We start from the raw sequence: 23,472 nt of genomic DNA on the forward strand, positions 1-23,472 counted from the left end.
CAATTGAACTGATTTGCTTGGAAATTTATACTGTAATTGCCTCACAGGTTGTTAATTGGAATAACCGGAAAAGGAATTGTAGTGAATTGCACATAGTCATACAACAGGAATTTTCTTAGTCCAAAAAACATAATTGCATCATTAATTGTGACAAACTTTGCTAATTTATTTCCTTATATGCAGTCAGTAAATGCTGACAAAAAATGCTACAACTACATTGTTTTCAAATAACTGATTCACATAATATTTTTAATCCACTGATTATATGCAGATTTTTGAGGTAAATGAAATCATTCTGTTCTCAGATTTTAGTCCATAAAATCAATAAAAAATGATTAAATTAAAAGATTAAACAAATCTATAGATCCTTGCATTCAAATTTGAATTGTAGCTCTGAATTGTCTGTCTGCTACCTCAACTTAATTTAAGTTCAAATTCAGGAATTAAAAATGCATTCTCAAATCATTTCTGAATGGTGCTCAATGCTGGTGTCGAATCTGATAGTAAACCTGTCAAGTTGTTCTTGGAAAACGTCGGATCATTATTCTTTTCAATGAAGAATGTTTGTTTGTTGATAGCCTGATTTTGCTCACGTTTCCAAATGCTATAAATGCTGACGTTTGTTTATCATGCATGGAAATGTCATCGTGGTGGACAGCCGGTCAACCATGACACCACCACAGCCAGAAACCTGATGACTTTACTCCTCTGTGTACTCACCGCTGTGAAATGGCACATTCTGTCTTTAGTATTAAAAATGATCAGTGTCAATTTAAGAATAACTGATGGTATCTAATTGATTATTGCAATGCTCTTTTCAAGGACTCTAGACTTTGCTCGTTGTTGACACGTCTTCAGATACACACACACACACACACACATGCTGACTGCAGTGATATTCTCCATGTTGACACATTTTGCTGTTCCTTTCTTTAGTTAGGAGAAATGATTGTGATTGTCCTGAATTAAGATTTGTCTCATTTGCTCTTTAATTAGGAGAGAGAGAATTGTTTCATCTAAAGCGTAAGTCTTCAGTGATCTCACATGTGTCTTCTCTAGAATTACAGTAGAAGTCTCAACCATGTCTCAAATTGTATTCAGGTTTGTCTACAATCTTAATATGATCTTAATAAGAATTCTTCCAAGATCACATGATCTGCTATGTACATTCATTCTCCCAGCTAACGCAAATATGTTCTAAGAACGTTTTGGGAACATTCCCATTAAGTAAAGAAAGTGTTATTTCTGAATGTTCTCTGAGAATGTTTTAAAAACCTTTTTTCTTGGTTATGCGAATGTTTAGGGAACATTGTATTTTATCATTTGGCAATATTAAGGGAATTAATGTTTCATACAGATTCAGATTCATACAGCTAAGATTTTGAAAACATTATTAAAGACCAGATAACATTACTGGAAGAACATTTGTTCATAAATTTGAAAGAACTTTTCTGTTCTAAGAATGTTTTGCTAATGTTTCCATTAAGTTACTTCTACCAAATGTTACTTCTGAATTTCCTCTGAACATTCAAAACATCTAGTTTTTTTTTAAAGTTTTTTTTTTTTGGTTATGTGAACACTCATTCCATTTTATAGATTTCCAAACATTATGGGAGCGTTGCTTTTGAATGTTGTCTTAACAGTAGTAACATTTAACAAATGTTATAAAAACATGCAACTAAACCGTTTCAGAATAAAATGTTCCATGAACAATGTACTGTATAAATAACATTTTTGTGCTAACATTTTAACAACATTATTAAAGACCAAATAACTCCTGCAGATAACAAAAATATGTTGTAAGAATGTTTTGCTAAAGTTATTAAAACATTATTTTTGTTTTAATAAACGTCCAGTTTTTTTTACATTTTTAAAATAATATTTGTATAACCCAAGAACAAAAAAGTAAGAGAACATGCAAACATTTTGTGAATATTATTTTTAAATGTTCTCTGGACATTTCAAAACAAATAGTAACATATAAAAACTGGAAGAACGTTTGTCCTTAACTTTGAGAGAAGATTGCCAGAACATTCGCCAAAGTTCTGCTGAGAACGTTCCTTGTTAGTTGGGTTGCTCTAAATGACAACTCTTTACTCATTTGTGTCTGCTGTTATGTCTTCTCAAACATTTTATCTGAGAGAAAAGCTTATGCTTATGTAAAACTTTCTTTTAAGTCTCTGGAAATAAGAAAAAGCAACTTCGGTTGAGTTAAGTTTTCTTCTGGCAGGTTTCGCAGTGTGTAGCGGATACGGGGAACTGGACTCTGATGCAGTGATAGATTAGCGTTAGATCAGGTTGCTGGATGGATGCGTGTTTTGGCTCAAAACTTCATGAGATGTTAAAATATGACGCTGAAATCATGTTTGAGCTGGCATGAAACCTGTTTGACCGTGGTCTGCAGTTTTTAATAACCTAACAACACTACTTCACATTTATGTGTTTTGAAGTTAAAGCAATACGTTTCTGAACACAGAGCAGTGCATCTGGAGAAATGCAGATCAACGAACGCAAACTCTGGCCATTAAACAAAGCAGCCTGGACAAACAAAGCTAAAACCCAAATAAAAGGTGGAGTGGGTGGAACCAACAATGAGCGCTTAAGGTTAAAAACAAATCCAGGAGTGGTGGAGGCATGTGACGCGGCCTTTAAATAGACACGTTGTGAGAGGAACTTTTGGACCGGCCTCAAAATGCCAGTCCATTCATCCGCTCAGGTGTGTCAAATACCACAGGTCAATGAGCCTGCAGTCTGTATAAACCTGGTTTAAAGAGAGCAGCCATTTCAATTCACCTTGAGAAAACATGAGCTGTGGGAAATGCCTTTGAACAGATGACACAATATACTACCAGTGCAGTGAATTGTTGCATTACTCTAATAAAATAAACAATAGCAATACGTCAATCATTTTTATGCAAAGTAATGCTAACCCGGACAAGATTTTTGTATAATGCTATAATTCCTGTTCTATTTCAAATAAGAGGCAGAACTGTTTTCAGCATTGATAATAATCAGAAATGTTTCTTGAGCAGCAAATCAGCATATTAGAATGATTTCTGAAGCATCATGTGACACTGAAGACTGGAGTGATGATGCTGAAAATTCAGCTTTACAGCTCAGGAATAAATGATTTTACAATATATTTGACAATATATTCACATAGAAAACTGAATTTAATATTTTACAATATTATAGTTTTTACTGTATTTTTGAGCAAATTAATGCAGCCTTGGTGAGCATTAAAAAATTCTTACTGACTGCACTTTTTTGAATGGTAGTGTACATTATGTGCCTCAGTGATCATATTTTCTGTATTTTTAGATCATGTCTGTTTCAAAACACCCAAACACACAAAATGACAACACATCTGCATAATAAAAGAGCAAAAGCTTGTGGATGTGATGTAAAGGCGATGTTTTTAGCGTTGGCTCAATCACTGCTGGGGACTAGCAGGTGCTTTTTATTCAAAGTAGTATTGTCTTTTGCTCTGAATAAGTGTTGTAGTTTGCCTGCAGTGACTATTCACACTGCATGCACAGTAGACAGTTTTGTTCTTCATATAACGGCGACAATCTTTTTAGAACAGTTACCGTTTTTTTTTCTTAGCTTTTTTAGATTTAGTATTTTTAAATGACAGTGGTTTAATGGATGAATGAATGTGAAAAGCTACTTCTTGTAGTGGTTTAGGACACTAATACACTGAAATAAATGGGTGTAGAAACAATTTTCACTCAGAAATTGCTAGTAAATTTAACAAATAATTACAAAGAAACCGCAAGTAACGTTGAATTTAACAACAGCCTTAAACTTTGAAGTAGTCAGACTGAAATTGTTAAACTTTCTCCATTAAACTTTTTTTTTTTTTTTTTACTTCGAAAACTCATTTTTTTACAGTGTTCATGTAGAAAATCCAAGGAGTTTCTTAACAGAATCTTACCAGCAATTACTTAATTTCCTAATTTCTGCACTTTAAGGTTTCCCATAACAGGGAACATTCTAATAACTTTGATGTTTTTTAAAGGTTATGTAAGTGTTATGACAAAACATTCTTAATTTATGGAATGTTCTTATGATATTTAATATATGTTCTCTTAATGTGGAGATTAAACATTTTTAAAATATAAAAAAATGGGCATTTTAAACATTCAAAATGTAACATTCTCATAATGTTTTCAAAATGATGGAATGGAATGTTCCTCTAATGTTCACTAATGTGAACTAAGAAGCATTCTTTAAACATAAAAACAAAACATTCCAATGTTCCTATAAAGTTCACATAACCAAGAAGAAAAGTTCTTAATAACGGTTTCAAGTTTTCATAACTGTTTCATAACTGTTTCAACATTTTAAAATAGTATGTTCCTTTAACGTTTGCAAAACCAAGAAAAAAATGTTTGTTAAATAATAATAATAAAAAAAATGGGTGTCTTAAATTTTGAGAGATGATTCAAATGTAACATTAGTATAACATTTTCAAAATGATTGATTGGAATGTTCCTCTAACATTCACATAACCAAGAAGAAACATTCTTAATACAGAAGAAAAAATGAGAACGTTTTCAACTTTGAAATATTTAATAGGAATGTTAACGAAACATTCGCAGAACATATTTTTGTTAGCTTGGTTCATACAGTTGACATTGAATAACAAACTATTCAAGCTGACAGACGCAGGTGTGAATCTCTTCCGTGTGGTATCAGCGCTATGTGTTTGTATGATACTGATAAAACTTTACATAGTCAAATGCTTATGTGCAGAGCTTATGTGTTTTGTTCTGAGAACAGCCTTTGTTTTTCACTTCGCTTAAGCTTCAGGATTTGATGCAACAGCTTTCAGATCATTGCAAAGTGACTATGGGGCGGTTTCCCGGACAGGGTTTAAATTAAGCCAGGAGTAGGCCTAATCTAGAATAGCTAATCTTTGTTTAAAAAATTACTTTCTGAAACACAGATTAAGTACAGATTACTAACTCCTGGACTATGGAGTCCTGAACTAAAATAAACTCGATTAATTTAAAACCAACTGCTAATCTGAATTAGCATGACAAAGGTTGCCTATAAAACATGGAATGAACCAAGAAAAGCTTACATTTGTATGGAACTGAGAAGCAAATCCAAGGAAAACAATAGCAGTGGGAAAAAAGCCTGTAAATCAACAACAACAAAAACAAACAAACAAACAAAAAATGTTAATGAACAAGAGAAAACTTTTTTAAAGCAAGCAAAGTAAACTGCACACATCAGGTGTAGAATAATAAAAAGGAATGCCTAGCAATCTCTTTGTAATGAATTCTTGCATAAATGATTGCAATCAGCTGTTGTTGTCAGTTTTGTAACATTTTGTAACATACATAAAGCAGCTGTTTTAGAGAGAGAGAGAGAGAGTGTCATGTTCAGAACTATATTGGCACCCTAAGAAAATATGATCAAAGAAGGTTGTGAAAATACACCTGTATTTTTTTTTACCTTTTGATCTTTCAAAAAAAGTAAAACCAAAATAAATGTTAAAAAAAATCATAAAAATCTAACTTTTCAACAAAATCACATTATATATTTTTTTCTCTAATACACATTGGCTACAATTATTTGTAGTTCTAGAAATTCTTATGAATAAAATGTCTGAAGATCAGTATTCCCATTCATATATACTTTTTTACTTTTTTTTTTTTACCATATTAACTAAAATTCCCTTTATCATCCATCACAATGAGAAAAAAAAAATATATAGTTCTGATGTGCAGCAACAGACTGTTGAGCTTCACAAAATACGAAGTCAAGAAATTAGCACAAAATAGAAAGTCAAAAAGAAAAAAAAAATGTAAGAAAAGAGCTAAAGCATTAAACATTTCCATTTCCACCATTAGGACAATAATTGCGGAGCTTCAATCAACAGGAAATGTTACAAATCTGCCTATGTCTATGTTGTCCTAATGCAATGTGAGGAAGATCGTTTGAGTGGCCAAAGACACCAAGGATCACAGCTGGATAATTACAGAAAATAGTTGAGTCTTCGGGTCAGAAAGCCTTATAATGGGCCGTGGCTGGATCTTCCATCAGAACAATGATCCAAAAGGACCATCAAAATCAACACAAAAATGAGTCACTGAGGTTCTGCCATGGCCGTCCCAGTTCCCTGACCTGAACCCTACAGAAAACTGAAGAGGAAAGAGTATCAACATGGAGCTGGGAGTCTGAAGGGTCTGGAGAGATTCTGTATGAAGGAATGGTCTCTTGATTTCTTGTCAGATGTACTTCAAACTCATCAGGCATTACAGGTGAAGACCCATAGCTGTTAAACTGGCAAAAGGAGGTTGCAAAAAGTATTGAATAAAAGGGTGACATTAATTGTGGCCAATGTGTATTAAAGAAAAACACTTCTTTTAAAATGAGATTTCCCTTCACTTCCAATTTACTTCTAAGAAAGGTTAGGGTTTTGTGTGTTTTAATAAAAAAAAAATCAAAATGATTAACAGTGCAGATTTATTTTCACAGGCTTCTTTGTTCATATCTACCAAGGGTTCCTATAATTTTGATATATAAAGACTGGAAACACACGTTAATCTGAAGTTAAACCTACCTCCTGGTAGGTTTAATTTAAGCCTCAATTTAGTCCTGAAGTAGCTCTAGTCTTCCTCCAGGAAATCAGCCTATTAAATTCTGGACTAGACCAAGTCTAAGACTGTTTAAAACCACGACCGAGAAAGCAGATTTCTGTTAATCTGGTTTAAGTGGCCATTTCAGTTTAGGACTAGGCTTAATCTCTGTCCGGGAAACCGTCCCTCTGTGTCCCATAGTGCTTGTATGACTCCAAATGGCCTGTTATATATAGTTTTCTATACAAGTCTCTGATTGGTCAAAGTGGGCGGTTTATTGTCTGGCTTAAGTGGTCTGTTGTAGTGTGTATTTGTCTAGTTCTTTCTCTTAGAGATGAATGGATAGGTAATGGACAGATTGCTTTCAATCGTAAAGCAACAATCAACAGTAGCTGGCATTTATTGACACGAGGTGATTGAAAAGTAAATTAAAGTTTATATTTGAAGTAAACCGTTGTTCATGTTTTCATGTGTCTTTTGTGTGAACGTCAGTGAGAACATTTGACGAGGCTCTTATCTGCTTTTTACACACAGACCTCTCTGAATATTGACCGAATGGCAGTGTTACCATCATTATCACAGCGAGTTTGACATTTCTGAGCAGTTTATCATGTAAAAACAAAGGTAATTTGCTTTAATTTGGTTTTGAGCAGGTACTAAAACGTTGGAAAGTGAAGCTAAAATGTGCTTTACTGAAACACACACTTCTCGTTTTATTGCTGTTCAAGTAAATGTTTAATGTGAACATGCAACAGATCTTATGATTTTTTTGAAGGATGGACAGTTTCGAGTTACTTTTTAGGCATTTAGGCTCGTAGCATCAGTTTTGTTTTCTCCGAACAATCCCATTGATACCGGATATCATCCAGATTAAGGCCAATGAATAAAACACTGTGATAAGAGATACACCACAGATTACAAACTCTGGATGTGCAACTATGTCATCGAGATGCACTGCAATAAAACCAGAGCACTGCAATCTGTCTCACAAACTCATCTACACACACACGTTTGCTTAGCTATCTAAATAAGGATATACCATAGACTTTTATTGATTTTATACTACATAAAGCTATACTAAAGGCTACATACGTACAGTACTAACTCAAACCCTTGATTGCAAAGAAAGCTGAGATGTTTTAAAAAAATAAAGCAACCAGCTGCAAAGCATTATTGAGATTTCTCAACTTCAATAGCTGTGCCAACTAATTTTTTGTTGGCTTGTTTACTCACAATATTTTAAATTGAATCAACTTTCCTCAGCAAGTGTATTAAGCATTTGTTGAAATTTAAACACCTTCTATTTTAACTTATTAAAATAAGGAATATTAAATTCAACAAACCAAATCAAGAGGAACACTAATCACAGTAATGGTGAATCACTAATAATAATTAAAACTAAAACATATCCAAAACCACTATAAATAGGTGTTTTATAGATGCTGTAATTCTAACTGACACATCGTTACAATTCTCCATGTTTTGACCAAACAAGCAAAATAAAATTATTCAAACGCATTCAAGATTCACAACACTTTTATCAAGAAAAAGGTCTTAATTGGAAATAAATGTTGTGTCACATGACAGAATTAGCCTATATGCAGTGTCCATATTTGTAGTTTTGCTCCAGTTAAAGCGCTGTTTCTCTTAATTATAAGCTGCTCATACTAAATTACCTAAAAGTTGTTTTTATTTACACTTTTTTGTGATCTCAATATTTTCTACATCAGATAGTTCATTCAAATTTTAAAATAGAATGTGATTTTTTACAGCATGCTTAAAAAGAGAATTTAGAATTTGTAGACATTACTTTTATGAATTGTTTTCCAAATAACAACATTTCTGAATGTCCCCAAAGGGTTTTTTTTGGTCAGATTTAGCTCACATTTGGGGGCAGTTTTAAGCATGGGCATTCAATCTGACCAAATGTATATTTTTGATGGAGAGCATCACAAACAAAGACTAGACTATGTCTGCGTTCAGAATCTTCTTTCTGTGCATTATATATATATATCAGCTTTTATAAATAGTGTTCAAAATAGTATGTAGTATACCACAGTAAACATTACAAACAAGTTGTCCTCATTACATGTTTAATTCAGAAAGTTTAAATAACACACACATATGCATTTTTTGCATTTGGATTTTTAATCTTATTATCAGCTTTTATAAATAGTGTTCAAAATAGTATGTAGTATACCACAGTAAACATTACAAGCAAGTTGTCCTCATTACATGTTTAATTCAGAAAGTTTAAATAACACACACATATGCATTTTTTGCATTTGGATTTTTAATCTTATTATCTGTTAAAATAACATCTTTTTGTCCATTTAATTAATAGAGTCAAGGTGGCTATGTTGAATATGTTGAAAACTGCAGTTGAGTTTGCTTTAGGTTTATTCGTTGCACTGGAAATGGAAGGTTGTTTGCATTGCATTATGGGATACACAACCTTAGACAGTGTGCTCTAGATGTATACTGCACATTTTAGCAAATTCAGAAGGTCTTCTAGGTGTCATGTGCAATCGGAAAATTGGCATATTTTACACAGCATCCTTATGGCATACTGTAGAAATAGTAGTATGGTATGACATTCTGAATGATTGTTGAGTTTCTGAATCCAGTGAATGTGGAGTTCAGGGTCAAATGTCACTGAAATGAGTCATGATCATTTCATTCAGTAGTAATGGGAAAGACAGCCTTGGCATCAGTCAGACTGTCTCCTGTACCTCTGACACACCTTCCTCAAGGATTTTAAAAGCAGGTGGACTCCACAAACACGAGTTCAAAGTCCTTTTATGTTGATCCTCATCTCATTCTGGAAGTGACTAATATTTTATGGTTATACTACTATGACGGCCATACTGTTATGATTGAGTGTACGTGTTTAGTCTATAGTCCACATCTACTCAGCTGATGATGTTCATGTTGTTTATCATTTATTGAGGTCACTGTGTGAATTATACAATGACCTCTGACCTTTTGTTTAGGGTGAATTAAAGCCTAATTTTGTGTATTAGAAAAAATATTTATTTATATAGGCGTCCCTCATATCATCTTATTGAACACCACTAACATGCAAATAAAGTTCTGCTTGTTTACAAACAATGTTTTTTCTAGGGATTTTACAGGCATATTGTTTGATTAACGAGTCCAGTTATAAACACAGACACAGGTTCTCCGGCGATCCAGAAAGACACATGCCCTCTCATCAGTTAAGTTCAGAGCCAGGGAGTTTATTTGTGTGTAAAGCCTCAGAGTGTGTAATTAATTAAGCGTCTGAAAAATGTCCGTGTCCCGAGGAGAGGCAGGTCTTGTTTCAGACTGGGCTGCCAGCCTGCTGTTGTCTGCTCCAGCATCTTTACGGGACAGCGGACAGCAGAGCAGATACAACACTGCGGTTCATCACACCCCGGTGCCGTGGTAAAACAGGCTTAGTGAGGCATTTGATACACTTCATAAGCTCAGATAGTGATGAAGACTGTCTGTGTAACAGGAAATGTTAGAAAACCTTGAGATAACATTGCATAAAGGTTGCATATATGTTTTTAAATGTTCCTAAAACGTCAACGGAACGTCATTTTGATGTTATTAGTATTTAATGCAAGTTCTCACAATGAAGTGTGTACAATGAAGTACAATATTATTTTAACTGTTAAAGATTTTTCGCCCCACAAAAATTACTAATAATTCCTAAATGGGTAAGTTTTAGTTTTGAATAAGTCAAATAATGTGGATGACATGATGCATTTTAAAGCAGCAGTTCCAAGCAGTTTAGTAGTTCCAATTCTAAATTCTTAGGCCTTAAAGCTGTTGTAAAATGCTGCTAAACGTTACGCTAAAATCTAAATAACATTATTCTCAAATTACGAAAAAGTTAATGCTACTTCAATCAACAGAGTGATTAGACAACATAAATTTGACCTTTGAAAACAAATAATACATGCATACTGATTATTGAAGAGCTGAGCAAATTGCAGACAGGATGACAGTCGGTTCATGCTCTGTTTGATGCATTTACGGTTCTTCAAAGGAGTCATGTGCCTCAAGAGTCACACAGAGATTAATTATTCACAGCGGCCAAGACAGAGAAAGAAAGAAACAATGGAAAGGCCTTTGAAAGAGAGAAGGGTGGAGGTGTGGAAAACAAAAATAGCATGATGATTAGTGAGAGATTAAGACAAAGTAAACTGACAAGTTAAAGAGGCAGTTAACAGGTCATTAGTGCATTACTGCGGAATTCGGGTCAGACACACCCTGTTTAGGGAGACATTACAGTACAATAATGATGATTGGTTTTACTGTAATTGCTGTGCCATGTTTCATTTCCTGTGGTGGAGTTTGGTGTTAATCATTTATTCTGTCTGTCTCTCTTTGTCGCAGGTGGATGTCGTAGAACATGAATGCTTTGGGGACCCCAACAAAACCAAGCAAGTAAGTTTTAAACTTGATTCATACTCTTATACACATTATATGAACAGAGTTGCTTGGCTTAACTTGTTGGTTTTGAATTTCATAATATGTGACAAGATTCTCACTGAGAAAGTTAGTTAAAGGAATAGTTCAATCAAAAATTAAAATTATCTGACATTATACTCACCCTAAAGGCCATTCAAGATATAGATGAGTTTGATTGTTGATCTGAACAGATTTGGAGAAATGTAGCATTACATCACTTGCTCACCAATAGATTCTCTGCAGTGAATGGGTGCCTTTCATCAGTTGAAAAAGTTTGCATGCAAAAACAGACCAAATCGGCTATAAACAAAATATATCTGTGGATTTTGATGTGAGAGGGCAACAATAGTGGATGGATTTTTTCACTGGAGGAAGCGTTATTATGGATTATGAGCTGATATTTTGGTCAGAAGTGATGGTTTGAAGTTAAAGGGGTCATATGATGTTGCTAAAAAGAACATTATTTGGTGTATTTGGTGTAATGAAATGTGAGGCCTAGAGTGAGCAGAGGCCGGGGGCTAGAGAACGGCGCGGCCGGCAGGCTTGCGGCAACCACATGTGGCGACCCCGTGCTGGACTCCGCTTCGTATCGCATTATATGACCCCTTTAAAACGGCGTAATGATAATTTAGTTTCTTACAAACATGCAGCTTTTCACTTCACAAGATGTTAATTGCTGAACTGTGAGTGGTGAGGATTACTTGTGATGTTTTTATCAGCTGTTTGGACTCTCATTCTGACGGCACCCATTCACTGCAGAGCATCCATTGGTGAGCAAGTGGTGTAATGCTAATTTTGGATAAAAACCCCAAAACCATCGATATTTTGAATGGTCTTAAATCGTACATTTTCAGCAAATTTTCATTTTTGGAAAATATTTCAACCTATAATCACCTTCGCAGTGAGGGGTGTTAAGAAACGCAAAAGGACGGCGCACTTACGGTGCATTAGCTCAATGCATTTGTGTACTTTCAAATAGCATGTTTCTGGCATTATATGCATGTAAAATGAATGTAGCTTTTACTAATGTTTTTTCAGACCTACACACACCTAACCAAACATCCCCTAGTTAGTGATTTTTTGTGAGATTGTGAGTGTATATATTACAGTCTTAGTTAACAGAGCAGCACTGTTTGGGAATGTTTGCCTTTCCTGCCCTGTTGGAAACAACCTGTCTCTGTCTCTCTCTCTCTCTCTCTTATACCCCCTTCCCTCACTCCCATATGCTCTCACAACCTGTAGATCTTTCTAATCAGTCTTGCTCAATCTGTGTCCAGTGTTCACATTAGACCAGGAGAGTGAGTGTGTGCCGTCTAGAGTATTTAAATCAAAACTAAGCTGTAAAATAATGAAGAGCAGACATCGTCCTCCACCCTCCTCATCCTCCTCTGCTCTTCTTCGCAGTGGGGTGGCCAGATCGGACAGCAAGATCAGTGCCAAAACCCTGTTTGGTAAGTAAACGTCATATTTATTTGTGAATTAAAGGTACTGTGAGCTATTTCATCCTTTTTGCTTCATTTATAAAATAAAATAAAATAAAATATTTGAAGTAAGATCAAATAATTAATTTTATTTTAAAGTAAAATAAAAATAAATTATTTTATTTCAGCAAGGTGATTTTAGCCATTTTTTTGTATGAAACACCTCAAACACCTTTAACGTGTTTTGGTAAAAAAAATCCTTAAAAAATGCTTAAACAAATATGATGAGCCTTATTTATGAAACAAAATATACTTGTTTTTAAATAAAAATAATTTTTAATTTAAATTCAATAAAATATTTTTTACTTGACTGAGTAAAATAAAAATTATTTTATTTTACTTTAAATATATATTTAACTTTAACATGTTTCATATGCTTTAATAAGTTGGTATATTACTGTATGCGCTAAAACAAATATGATGAGCCATATTTATGAAACAAAAAATACTAATTTTGAAATAAAATAAAATATTTCACTTTAAATACAATAAAATAAATTATTTTACTTTAAAGATATAAAATAAAATAGTTTACAGCACCTTTAACATATTTTATACTCTTTATTAAGTTGGTAAAAAAAAATTAGCTACAAATGCTTGTTTTTAAATTTAGGTCCTTTTCTAATTTTTGCAGTGAAATCAATGCAACAATTTATGCAAGAACAGTTTTACAGATTCGTTCTGCTTGTATAAGGCCCAATGTGTATCTGTAACGTAGTTGTGTATGGATGTGGTTTATTGTGTGTTTCTATGGCTCTTCCCTCCTCTATGAAATCACATCCTGTTTCCTTTGACATGACAGACAGAGCGTCACTGTATGATATGTAAACACCCTGGTCGTACAGTAGGACATTTGCATGAATATCGCACACACTCTCAGCGCTCACAGGCCTCGCTACGATTCAGCTAAACCATAACAATCAGACGTTTGCCTATCAAATGAGTGTGCCAGGATATTTCAGACTGACCTCACACTATTGAGGTCATGAGTGACAGAGAAATCACTTATATTGGGAACCATTTACTTGGTGTATTTTACTTCTGGTAATGTTATTGATATATAGACTTATAGGCTTCGATTGATGTAGGTCACAGGTGTAGGGTGTAGGGTGACCTTACATCTCCTTTTCCCAGACACATCCTGGCCTAAATGGACTAAAATGTCTGGATTTGTGCTTTTTTTCCTTATCGACAGTCTCTCTACAGTCCTCATACGTTTTTTGTATGTGTATTTGCATTTGACTGTTCTCTGTAGATCCTGTCTTCTTGCACACCATGATTGGTCGATTATGTACAATGCCTGCATGCTATTTGTCAAACTACTTTTCAGTCATTACCTTCAGTAAGTATGAAAACAATAGGAAAACAAAGAAAACAACAACAGCAATTTAAGTCAATTTAGAAATCCCGGCCAGGGCATGTTGGTTTAGGAAAAAGAGGACGTAAGGTCACCGTAATCACAGGTGTGTGTGTATATCAGCTATTTTACAAGGACTTCAAGCAGGATTTAACCAATCAGATCAGCCGTAGCTATCCGTTTTAGAACGAAAGGTTTAACATCATAGTTTACTTTAATTATGAATAATTAAAACATTTTAAAGTGCCCCTATTATGCCATTTTTATGGTTCCTAATATTGTTTTGGGAGTCTCCTACAATAGGATTATATGCATGCAATGTCAAAAAACGCTTTCGTTTTCTCAAAATATGCATTTAATATCTGCTCATTTTCCAGCGATTCTCAAACGATTCGTTCGAAGCAGTTCAAAGTTTCAGTCTCTCTAAACCCCTCCTTTCTGTGAGCCTGCTCTGCTCTGATTGGTCAGATGGCCTAGTCTGTTGTGATTGGTCTACGGTGTACAGCGCGTTTCAGAAACGATACTTCTATTTCAATAGTTCTGTATTTTGAACACTATATAGAAAATTTAAACATCTATTATTTATCATACTTACAAGTTGTGATTCAGTGCAGCAGCTGATCCAAATAAACAGGATACTGATCCATCTTTCAACAGCATGCGTTTTGTGAATCCCGCGTTGAACTCGCCGAGATTAGAGAAGCAGTCTGTGTTTGGGGGCGGGGTCAAGTTGTTCGCGGCCGGCCAACGTAGAACATAGTTGCGCATTATGCAAATGTGTTACCCCGTGACATGTAGCCGTCACGGAAGTGGGATTCGAATTACTAACGACTTGTTTCAGCTGTTCAGAGTCGATTCTTTATTTTGGGAGACAATAACTTTATTTATTGTGCACTTTCAGCTTTACAGCTTTGCAGATCGTTTACATTCACATACAGCTACATTACACACTGCATGAAAGGCAATATTGGAAATGGCATAATAGGGGCACTTTAATATCAAAATTATGGTAGCTTATTTTTGCAGAGTAATAAAAAAAAATTAAAGAATTAAAAGAATTAAAGAAAAGGTAATTGCAACTTTTGTTCTCACAATTCTGTTTTTTTTCTCACAATTACAAGTTTACATTTCGCAATTCTGGCTTCTTTATGAATTCTGAGTTCACATATTGCAATTCTGTTTTTATTTTTGTTTCCGCCACAAAATAAATGAAAAGGTAAGTCTGACTTTTTATCTCACAATTTGGACTTTTCTTCTCAGAATTTATACCTGACAATTCAGATTTTTTTTCTCTCGCAATTGCAAGTTTATATCTCACAATTTAGACATTTCTTTCATTTCTCACAATTAAAATTGTATTTTAATTATGAATTTATATCTCCCAATTGCAAATTTCTACCTCGCAATTCAGACATTTCTTCTCAGTATTATGAATTTATATCTCCCAATTCAAACTTTTTTTCTCACAATTGCAAATTTCTACCTCACAATTCAGATTTTCTTCTCAAAATTATGAATTTATATCTGACAATTCAGAAAAAAATGTTCTCGCAACTGCAATTTTATAATTCAGACTTTTCTTCTCAAAATTGCGAATTTCTACTTCACAATTCAGAATTTTCTTCTCAGAATTATACATTTTGTTCTTACAATTCAAACTTTTCTTAAAATTATGAATTTATATCTCACAATTCATATTTTTTCTCAGAATTTTATCTCAGAATTGTGAGAAAGAAAGCCTAAATTAAGATAAAAAGTCACAATTACCTTTTTTATTGTATCCCTTGTTGGAAACGAGATCCCATACTAAATAACTTTTTTTAAAGAAATGAATCTTTTGTGCAATAAAAAGGTTCTATGGATGTTAAAGGTTCTTTATGGAACAACTGATGCAAAGAACCTTGATTTTTAAGCATATGGAGCAGATATCTATGCTTATATATATGACTACGGGGATGTAGTGTATCAGCATGCCTCTTCTTATCTTGCCTCCCTGGAAGCTGTGTATCATGGTGCCTTAAGATTTATTACGGATTAAAATTAGTTGGTTTTATTATAATCTCCATGTACCTTTAGCTCGAACTAATCTAGGTATAACTGCTTTTGAATATGCCTCACCGTCAGACTGGAACTCTCTTCAAATGAAACTGCGGCTAAATCAGTTGGTGTCTTTTAGTAATTTTAAAACACTTTTGTGTGCAATAGAAAATGATTTAATGATTTGCAAATGCTTCTAATGCTGATATTTTATTGTTGTGATGTATTGTTGTTTGTCATGCATTTATTTGTATAACTGGGCCGCCTATCTTGGCCAGGACACTCCTGTAAAAGAGATTTTTAATCTCAGTGAGGTTCTCTCCTGGTTAAATAAAGGCTTAATATAATCATAAATTTACTTTTTTAGTGTGAATAGTGGAGACATGAGTGCTAAATTTGAATAATACTAACTTTAAAGGAATGTATGGAGCAGGGTGTTTGTCATACGCCTGCCGTCATGACTACTCGGTGTGTGTGCGTCTCGTCCTAAATATACACACAGTCTGCCTCTGTGCCCAGCCGGGTGTGTCTGGAAAAAGGGGGCGTGTGGTTAACCCGGTCTGACATGTACATAAAAGAGGCTTTTGAGCTTTAGAGAAAATGAGAATGAAAGTAAGAGAGGGCAACATGAAGAAGACAAGAGAGATCCTTTCTGCTTTCTCCTTCCTAAATGTAATATTTATCATTTACCAGAAACTCAAACTCTTAAAGAACCTTGGTTGATGGCTTATTGTAATGAGGTTGAGAGAGAAACAGTGTCAGTGACTGATGGGTTTTGGAAGGTGTTCACCTACTGTACAGTAATACTAGCTCAAGACGAACATGTCCAGTTCATATTTCAACCCAAACTCATGAGAAAATAATAAGAACTTATATTTTGCTTAAAGAAAACAAAGCCTATTTTAGATAAAAAAAAAAATTAATGACACAAGCACATTTGCGACCAAGTTTTCAAAATCTCATTACTGTAATGCAATTGGATATTAAAATTTTTTTAAATAAATAAATAAACTAACAAGCAAACTAACATATTAAATAATATATCATTATTTTTGCATTACAGTATTGAGAGTAAAAATATTTTGCATTGATTGTTTGAAAAATAACTTTTCATAACAATGCAAAATATTTTAATATATTTTTAAATTTAAATATATATTTTTATTTTATGACTATTCCGATTTAAAAAAAATTCAACCAAATTTCATTATCATAATGCAAAAAGTGAAATAAAATTCTCATTACTGCCATGGGGTTGTAAATTAATACAAATCATCAGAATTAATAAATAAATAATATTGGGTAAATAATACAATTTATTTGCATAAATTATTATAAATAATTTCTTTGCACTACGGTAATGAGAAAAAATATTTTGCATTGATTTAAAAAATAAATAAAAGCATAGAAAAGTCACAATCAAAATATTTTAATAAACCTAATTTTCCTTATGCAAATCATTATTTATTATGTCTTTAGAAACTGGGATGAAATATGACCAGGGTATGTTCTTTATAGGCTCTGTGCAATTCACCCGTGTGTTTATGTGTGTGTGTGCACTTATGCACCTGAGTCTTACATCACAGACACAACATGTTTTTATGTTTTTGTGTTCTGCACTCTGGCAATGACCCATGGGACGGTACACAGTCCTGCCAAGGGAACACAAATGAACACATGCAGAGTCAAACCTGATGCTCTTGCAAAGTTTCGCATTTCTGTTTGCTCATACACACTGAGCTATGCCTTTAAATCTGTTCCTGTGGTTTGGTTTTATTGTGTCGTGTACTTGGTTTAAACCTCACTTCCCATCAGCCTTCTGCAAACCAGTCCATGCAAAAAAATAAAAATAAATCAGCAGAGTCATGCTTGCAAAGAGGCCATGCAAATGAGGTGGAATGCTTCAAACCCCACACACTTATCACATCATCAGATAAATGAGTGAAAGACATTGTCTGTTAAGATTGACTGGCTCAGGACAGCATTATGAGTAAACAATGTAATATGTTAAATCTAGTCTTCTTTCTATGCAAGCCTTTTTCCTTGATGGGATAAAAAAAAATGTAATTAAAAGTTAATTGTGTTTTTTTTTTTAACTCACAATATGTATTTTTTCCCTTGTAATTCTGAAAAAAGTCACAATGTTAACTTACAATAGCAGGATATAAACTTGCAATTCTGAGAAGAAAAGTTGCTTTTTTTTTCTGTGATGGAAACAAAAAAAAACAGAATTGCAAGATGTAAACTCAGAATTATGAGGAAAAAAAGTCAAAATTGCAAGTGTCATCAGTGTTGCAAGTGTTGTAAAGTGTCATCAGGTTGGAAACTGAGGTTGGAAATACTGTGAGGAGAAGAAATGTACTTCTGCCATACTTTCAGTCAGACCTAAAATCTAAAAGAAATAACTTTACACTGCAATAAATAAATAAAAAAAATATTACTCAGTATTTTAGTTTTTCAGTAAAACATCTGAACATTCTTAAATCAATATATATTTACTAAAATGACTAATTTTTTTCAGAAAACAAGACTTATTAAAATATTAAAAAGAAATGTGCTCAGTACATTCAGTTCTTCAATGAAACAGATACATTTACTTGAGAAGCAACAGTTTCAGAAAACAAGGAATTATATCTTATCAAAATTACGTGACTTTACACTTAAAACTATGCCTAAAACCCTTTCAATTACGTTTAATTTTCTTAAGATCTAAAAGATCTTATTTTTTTCTGTGATGGAAACAAGAAAACAGAATTGCAAGATGAACTTGCAATTCTGAGAAGAAAAGTTGGAATTGTGAGATTACAAAAACAAAACAAAATGCAATTTGCTTTTTTTTTCTGTGATGGAAACAAAAAAAAACAGAATTGCAAGATGTAAACTCAGAATTATGAGGAAAAAAAGTCAAAATTGCAAGTGTCATCAGTGTTGCAAGTGTTGTAAAGTGTCATCAGGTTGGAAACTGAGGTTGGAAATACTGTGAGGAGAAGAAATGTACTTCTGCCATACTTTCAGTCAGACCTAAAATCTAAAAGAAATAACTTTACACTGCAATAAATAAATAAAAAAAATCTTACTCAGTATTTTAGTTTTTCAGTAAAACATCTGAACATTCTTAAATCAATATATATTTACTAAAATGACTAATTTTTTTCAGAAAACAAGACTTATTAAAATATTAAAAAGAAATGTGCTCAGTACATTCAGTTCTTCAATGAAACAGATACATTTACTTGAGAAGCAACAGTTTCAGAAAACAAGGAATTATATCTTATCAAAATTACGTGACTTTACACTTAAAACTATGCCTAAAACCCTTTCAATTACGTTTAATTTTCTTAAGATCTAAAAGATCTTATTTTTTTCTGTGATGGAAACAAGAAAACAGAATTGCAAGATGTAAACTCAGAATTGTGAGGAAAAAAAGTCAAAATTGCAAGACAATTTTTGAATTGTGAGATGAATTGTGAGATATAAACTTAGAACTTTATGATGTAAATTTAGAATTGCGTGATGTAAATTGCAAGGTGTAATTGCATAATGTAAATTTAGAATTGTGAGATGTAAACTTAGAATTGCAAGATGTAAATTTACAATTGTGAGATGTAGATTTAGAATTGTGAGATATAAACTTAGAACTGAGATATAAACTTAGAATTGCGAGATGTAAATTCAGAATGGTGAGCTGTAAATTAAGAATATTTAGAAATGAAGAAATGTGATGTAAACTTAAAATGGTGAGATGTAAAAAGAATTGTGTGATATAAACTTATCAGAAGAATTCTGGGCAGAATTCTGAGTTTATATCTCGCAACTTTTTTTCTCAGAATTGCAAGATAAAAAAAAGTTGCCATTACCAACTTCTTATTTTTTATCCCGTGGCAGAAAAGGGCTTCTATAGTTTTCCGCTTCTTCTCTCATTTGCTTTCACCTTCTGTCCATTTTCCGATGGTCAGGATCTGTGCTGGTGTGTAAATTGCAAGGTGTAATTGCGTAATGTAAATTTAGAATTGTGAGATGTAAACTTAGAATTGCGAGATGTAAATTTAGAATTGTGAGATGTAAATTTAGAATTGTGAGATGTAAACTTAGAATGGCGAGATGTAAATGTAGAATTCTGAGATGTACATTTAGAATTGCGAGATGCAGATGTAGAATTGCAAGGTATAAACTTAGAATCGCAAGATAGAACCTTAGAATTGTGAGATGTAAACTTAGAATGGCGAGAAGTAATTTTAGAATTGTGAGATGTAAATTTAGAACTGAAAGACAAATTTAAAGATTTTTTTGCCATTTTGCCTTTTATTAAGATAGTATAGAGTATAGTATAGAGTAGGAGTATAGTATAGGAAAGTATAGAGTAGAAAGGAAGCGAAGTGAGAGAGCGAGAGGGGGGTGGGATCAGGAAAGGTCCTCAAGCCGTGATTCGAACTTGGGACGCACGCTCGCAATGCAATGGAATTATATGTCAGCGCACTGCTCACTAGGCTATCGGTGCCGACACAACACAAAAATGTCGAATTCTGGGATATAAACTTACAATTGTGAGATGTAAACTTAAAATTATGTGATATAAACGTATAATTGCAAGATGTAAATTAGAATTGTGAGATGTAAATTCAGAATGGTGAGCTGTAAATTAAGAATATTTAGAAATGAAGAAATGTGATGTAAACTTAAAATGGTGAGATGTAAAAAGAATTGTGTGATATAAACTTATCAGAAGAATTCTGGGCAGAATTCTGAGTTTATATCTCGCAACTTTTTTTCTCAGAATTGCAAGATAAAAAAAAGTTGCCATTACCAACTTCTTATTTTTTATCCCGTGGCAGAAAAGGGCTTCTATAGTTTTCCGCTTCTTCTCTCATTTGCTTTCACCTTCTGTCCATTTTCCGATGGTCAGGATCTGTGCTGGTGATGGTTAGAGATTACTCGCACCATACGACAAATTTCCATACGGTAGCAACCACCCAAAACACCCTAGCAACTGCGTAGTAATGCAACACCCCTGTGGTTTAATATATGCTGTTGACTGTGCTTGTTAGAATGGTGCTTTGAAACTGTAAGCGCAGAGGATGCTGTGTGTGTTTGTAGGTGTGGTTGTTGCGGCCCGTGTGTAACAGATGGTGTTCCCTGAATTGTTTCCAGATGGGACACTGTAGCCGTTTGGCCCGGCAGCATCACGACAGGTGACGCTTGTACCTGCAAAGGGATTAGGTTTTGTCTTGATGGCAACAGATCATGTAGATCGTTGCTGTTTGTGACATGAGACCATATTTGCAATCTATTTTACCTCTGTGATGTAGTTATGAAGGAAAATGAATATGTAACTATTAAAAACGTTGACAGGACAATCAAAATGTGGGAAAATGTCTTTATATGACAGATGGTTGAAAAAATCGGTTGACGTTTGAAAAACTTTAAATATACGCTATATTATTATTATTTTTTTATTCAAGTGACAGTGAAGAGATGTGTAAAGTTACAAAACTTTCTATTTGTCAAAGAATCCTGAAATAAATACCATGATTTCTATAAGCATATTAAGCATCATAACTGTTTTCAACATAGATAATGATAATAAATGTTTTTTGAGCAGCAAATCAGTATGTTAGAATGATTTCTGAAGGATCATGTGACTCTGAAGACTGGAGTAATGATGCTGAAAATGTAGCTTTGATCACAGGAATAAATTACATTTTAACATATTATTTTAAATTGTAATAATATTTCATCAAATAAATGCAACCTTAGTAAGTAAAGAGACTTCTTTCAAAAACATTTAAAAATATTACTGTCCCTATTTATTTATTGGAGTTAAAAACAGTAATTACAATATTTCTCTCAATGAAAAAAATAAATAAGACCCCTACATTTTGAACAGTACTGTAATAAAAACAGTTATTAAAGTGTTTCAAACTGTTGTTTTGTTAAAGAAAGTTCACATAAAAATGTAAATTCTGTCATTATTTATTGACCTTCATCACGTCGTTCCAAACTGTTTTTGCGAAACAAAAGAAGATATTTTGAAATATGTATATGCAATAAAATTCAAGTTGTTTGGACCCCAATGCTCTTCAAAACATCTTCTTTTGTGTTCCACAGAAGAACAAAAGTCAAACAGAGAAAGACAGTTGTGCATGTTGTGAAAGAGAGACAGGTGAGAGACAGGCAGAGGTGAGAGACGCTGAGTGACAGAGAGGTGAGACAGATTGTGTTACTGGACCTCCAGCAGTCACGTTAGGACAGCGCTTGCCTGACGGTGTGTGTGTGTGTGAGCACAAATAGACTTGTTTGAGGGTCAAAGGTTTCCAGCGGAGAGATTTTCTGCCGAAGGCCATCTTTTATTCTTGTTTAAACTGAAGTTTATGTGTAAATACTGTGAGGAGAAGAAATGTACTTATGTCATACTTTCAGTCAGACCCAAATCTAAAATAACTACACTGCAATAAAAAAAAAAAATAAATAAATAAATAAATAAAAAAATCTTACTCAGTATTTTTGTTTTTCAGTAAAACATCTAAACATTCTTAAATCAATATATATTTACTAAAATGATTTTTTTTTTTCAGAAAACAAGACTTACCGGTATTAAAATATTAAAAAGAAATGTGCTCAGTACATTCAGTTCTTCAATGAAACATAGATACATTTACTTGAGAAGCAACGTTTCAGAAAACAAGGAATTATATCTTATCAAAATTACGTGACTTTATGCTTAAAACTATGCCTAAAACCCTTTCAATTACGTTTAATTTTCTTACCCCATTGGCTGATTTTTTTTCTTGTTTTAAGTATAAACTCAAAACTTAATTTTTATACATTTTCCAGAAACAAGAATTTATATCTGAAGTCATTTTGCATCTGAAGTAAGAATGATTTAAGTATGTTTAGATATTTTTACTGGAAAAAAGACAAAAAATACTGAGATACAAAATACAAAATATTTTTTGCAATGTTTTACCTAGAGAAAATTGTTGATTTTAATACTAAGATGTTATTTTATTTTACTTTTTTCATTTCTGTTTAATTTTATTTTCAAGTAAATTTGTTTCAAATGTTTCTCTTAAATTTCCTTAAAGGTGACATGAAAATGAAATCATGAAAATCTGACTTTTCCAGGTTTTAAGTGCTATAATCAGGTCCCCAGTGCATCTACCAACCAAGGAAACGTGAAAAAGATTAACCCAGTAACTTTGTTTTGGGAAGCCTTTTTCTGCAAGCGTCTGAGAAAACGAGTGCGTCAGATTTCGCTCCCTTGGTGACGTGGCAAAGGGATCTCATTATAATATTATAATAATACCCTTAATCTGTAAGTTTACACCCACAGCGCCGTAATTCTGATTTCGCAAGCAACAACAGTGTACCAGCTCTAATGCCATGACGAAAGTTTGAGCAAAACATGCTAACTGTTCTATCTTTGGCTGCACAGACGAGCACAGAACACTGTTTAGAGTCTCAGCTTCAGAGGAGACAACAGAGCAGTGCATTTATTGATTTATTTACTGTATACTGCTGCTGCCACACAGATCTAAAATAAACA

At 33.4% G+C, this 23,472-nt stretch overlaps 1 protein-coding gene across 2 annotated transcripts in view; it reads left to right on the top strand.

Annotated features, from left to right (window-relative positions):
• The window catches only part of eps8l2 (EPS8 signaling adaptor L2), a 58,465-nt gene that overhangs the window by 2,140 nt on the left and 32,853 nt on the right, over window positions 1-23,472 (top strand). The window contains exons 2-3 of one of the 2 annotated variants that reach the window (XM_016468945.1): window positions 10,980-11,030; window positions 12,332-12,505. In XM_016468945.1, coding sequence (XP_016324431.1) covers window positions 11,000-11,030; window positions 12,332-12,505 — 205 coding nt within the window. In that variant the 5' untranslated portion in view covers window positions 10,980-10,999. Of the gene's footprint in view, window positions 1-10,978; window positions 11,031-12,331; window positions 12,506-23,472 lie in introns of both variants that reach the window. The other variant, XM_016468946.1, reaches the window with a different exon arrangement.

The sequence above is a fragment of the Sinocyclocheilus anshuiensis genome, unplaced genomic scaffold (genome assembly GCF_001515605.1).
Source record: "Sinocyclocheilus anshuiensis isolate Anshui unplaced genomic scaffold, SAMN03320099.WGS_v1.1 scaffold941, whole genome shotgun sequence".
In the NCBI taxonomy this organism is placed as follows: Eukaryota; Metazoa; Chordata; class Actinopteri; order Cypriniformes; family Cyprinidae; genus Sinocyclocheilus; species Sinocyclocheilus anshuiensis.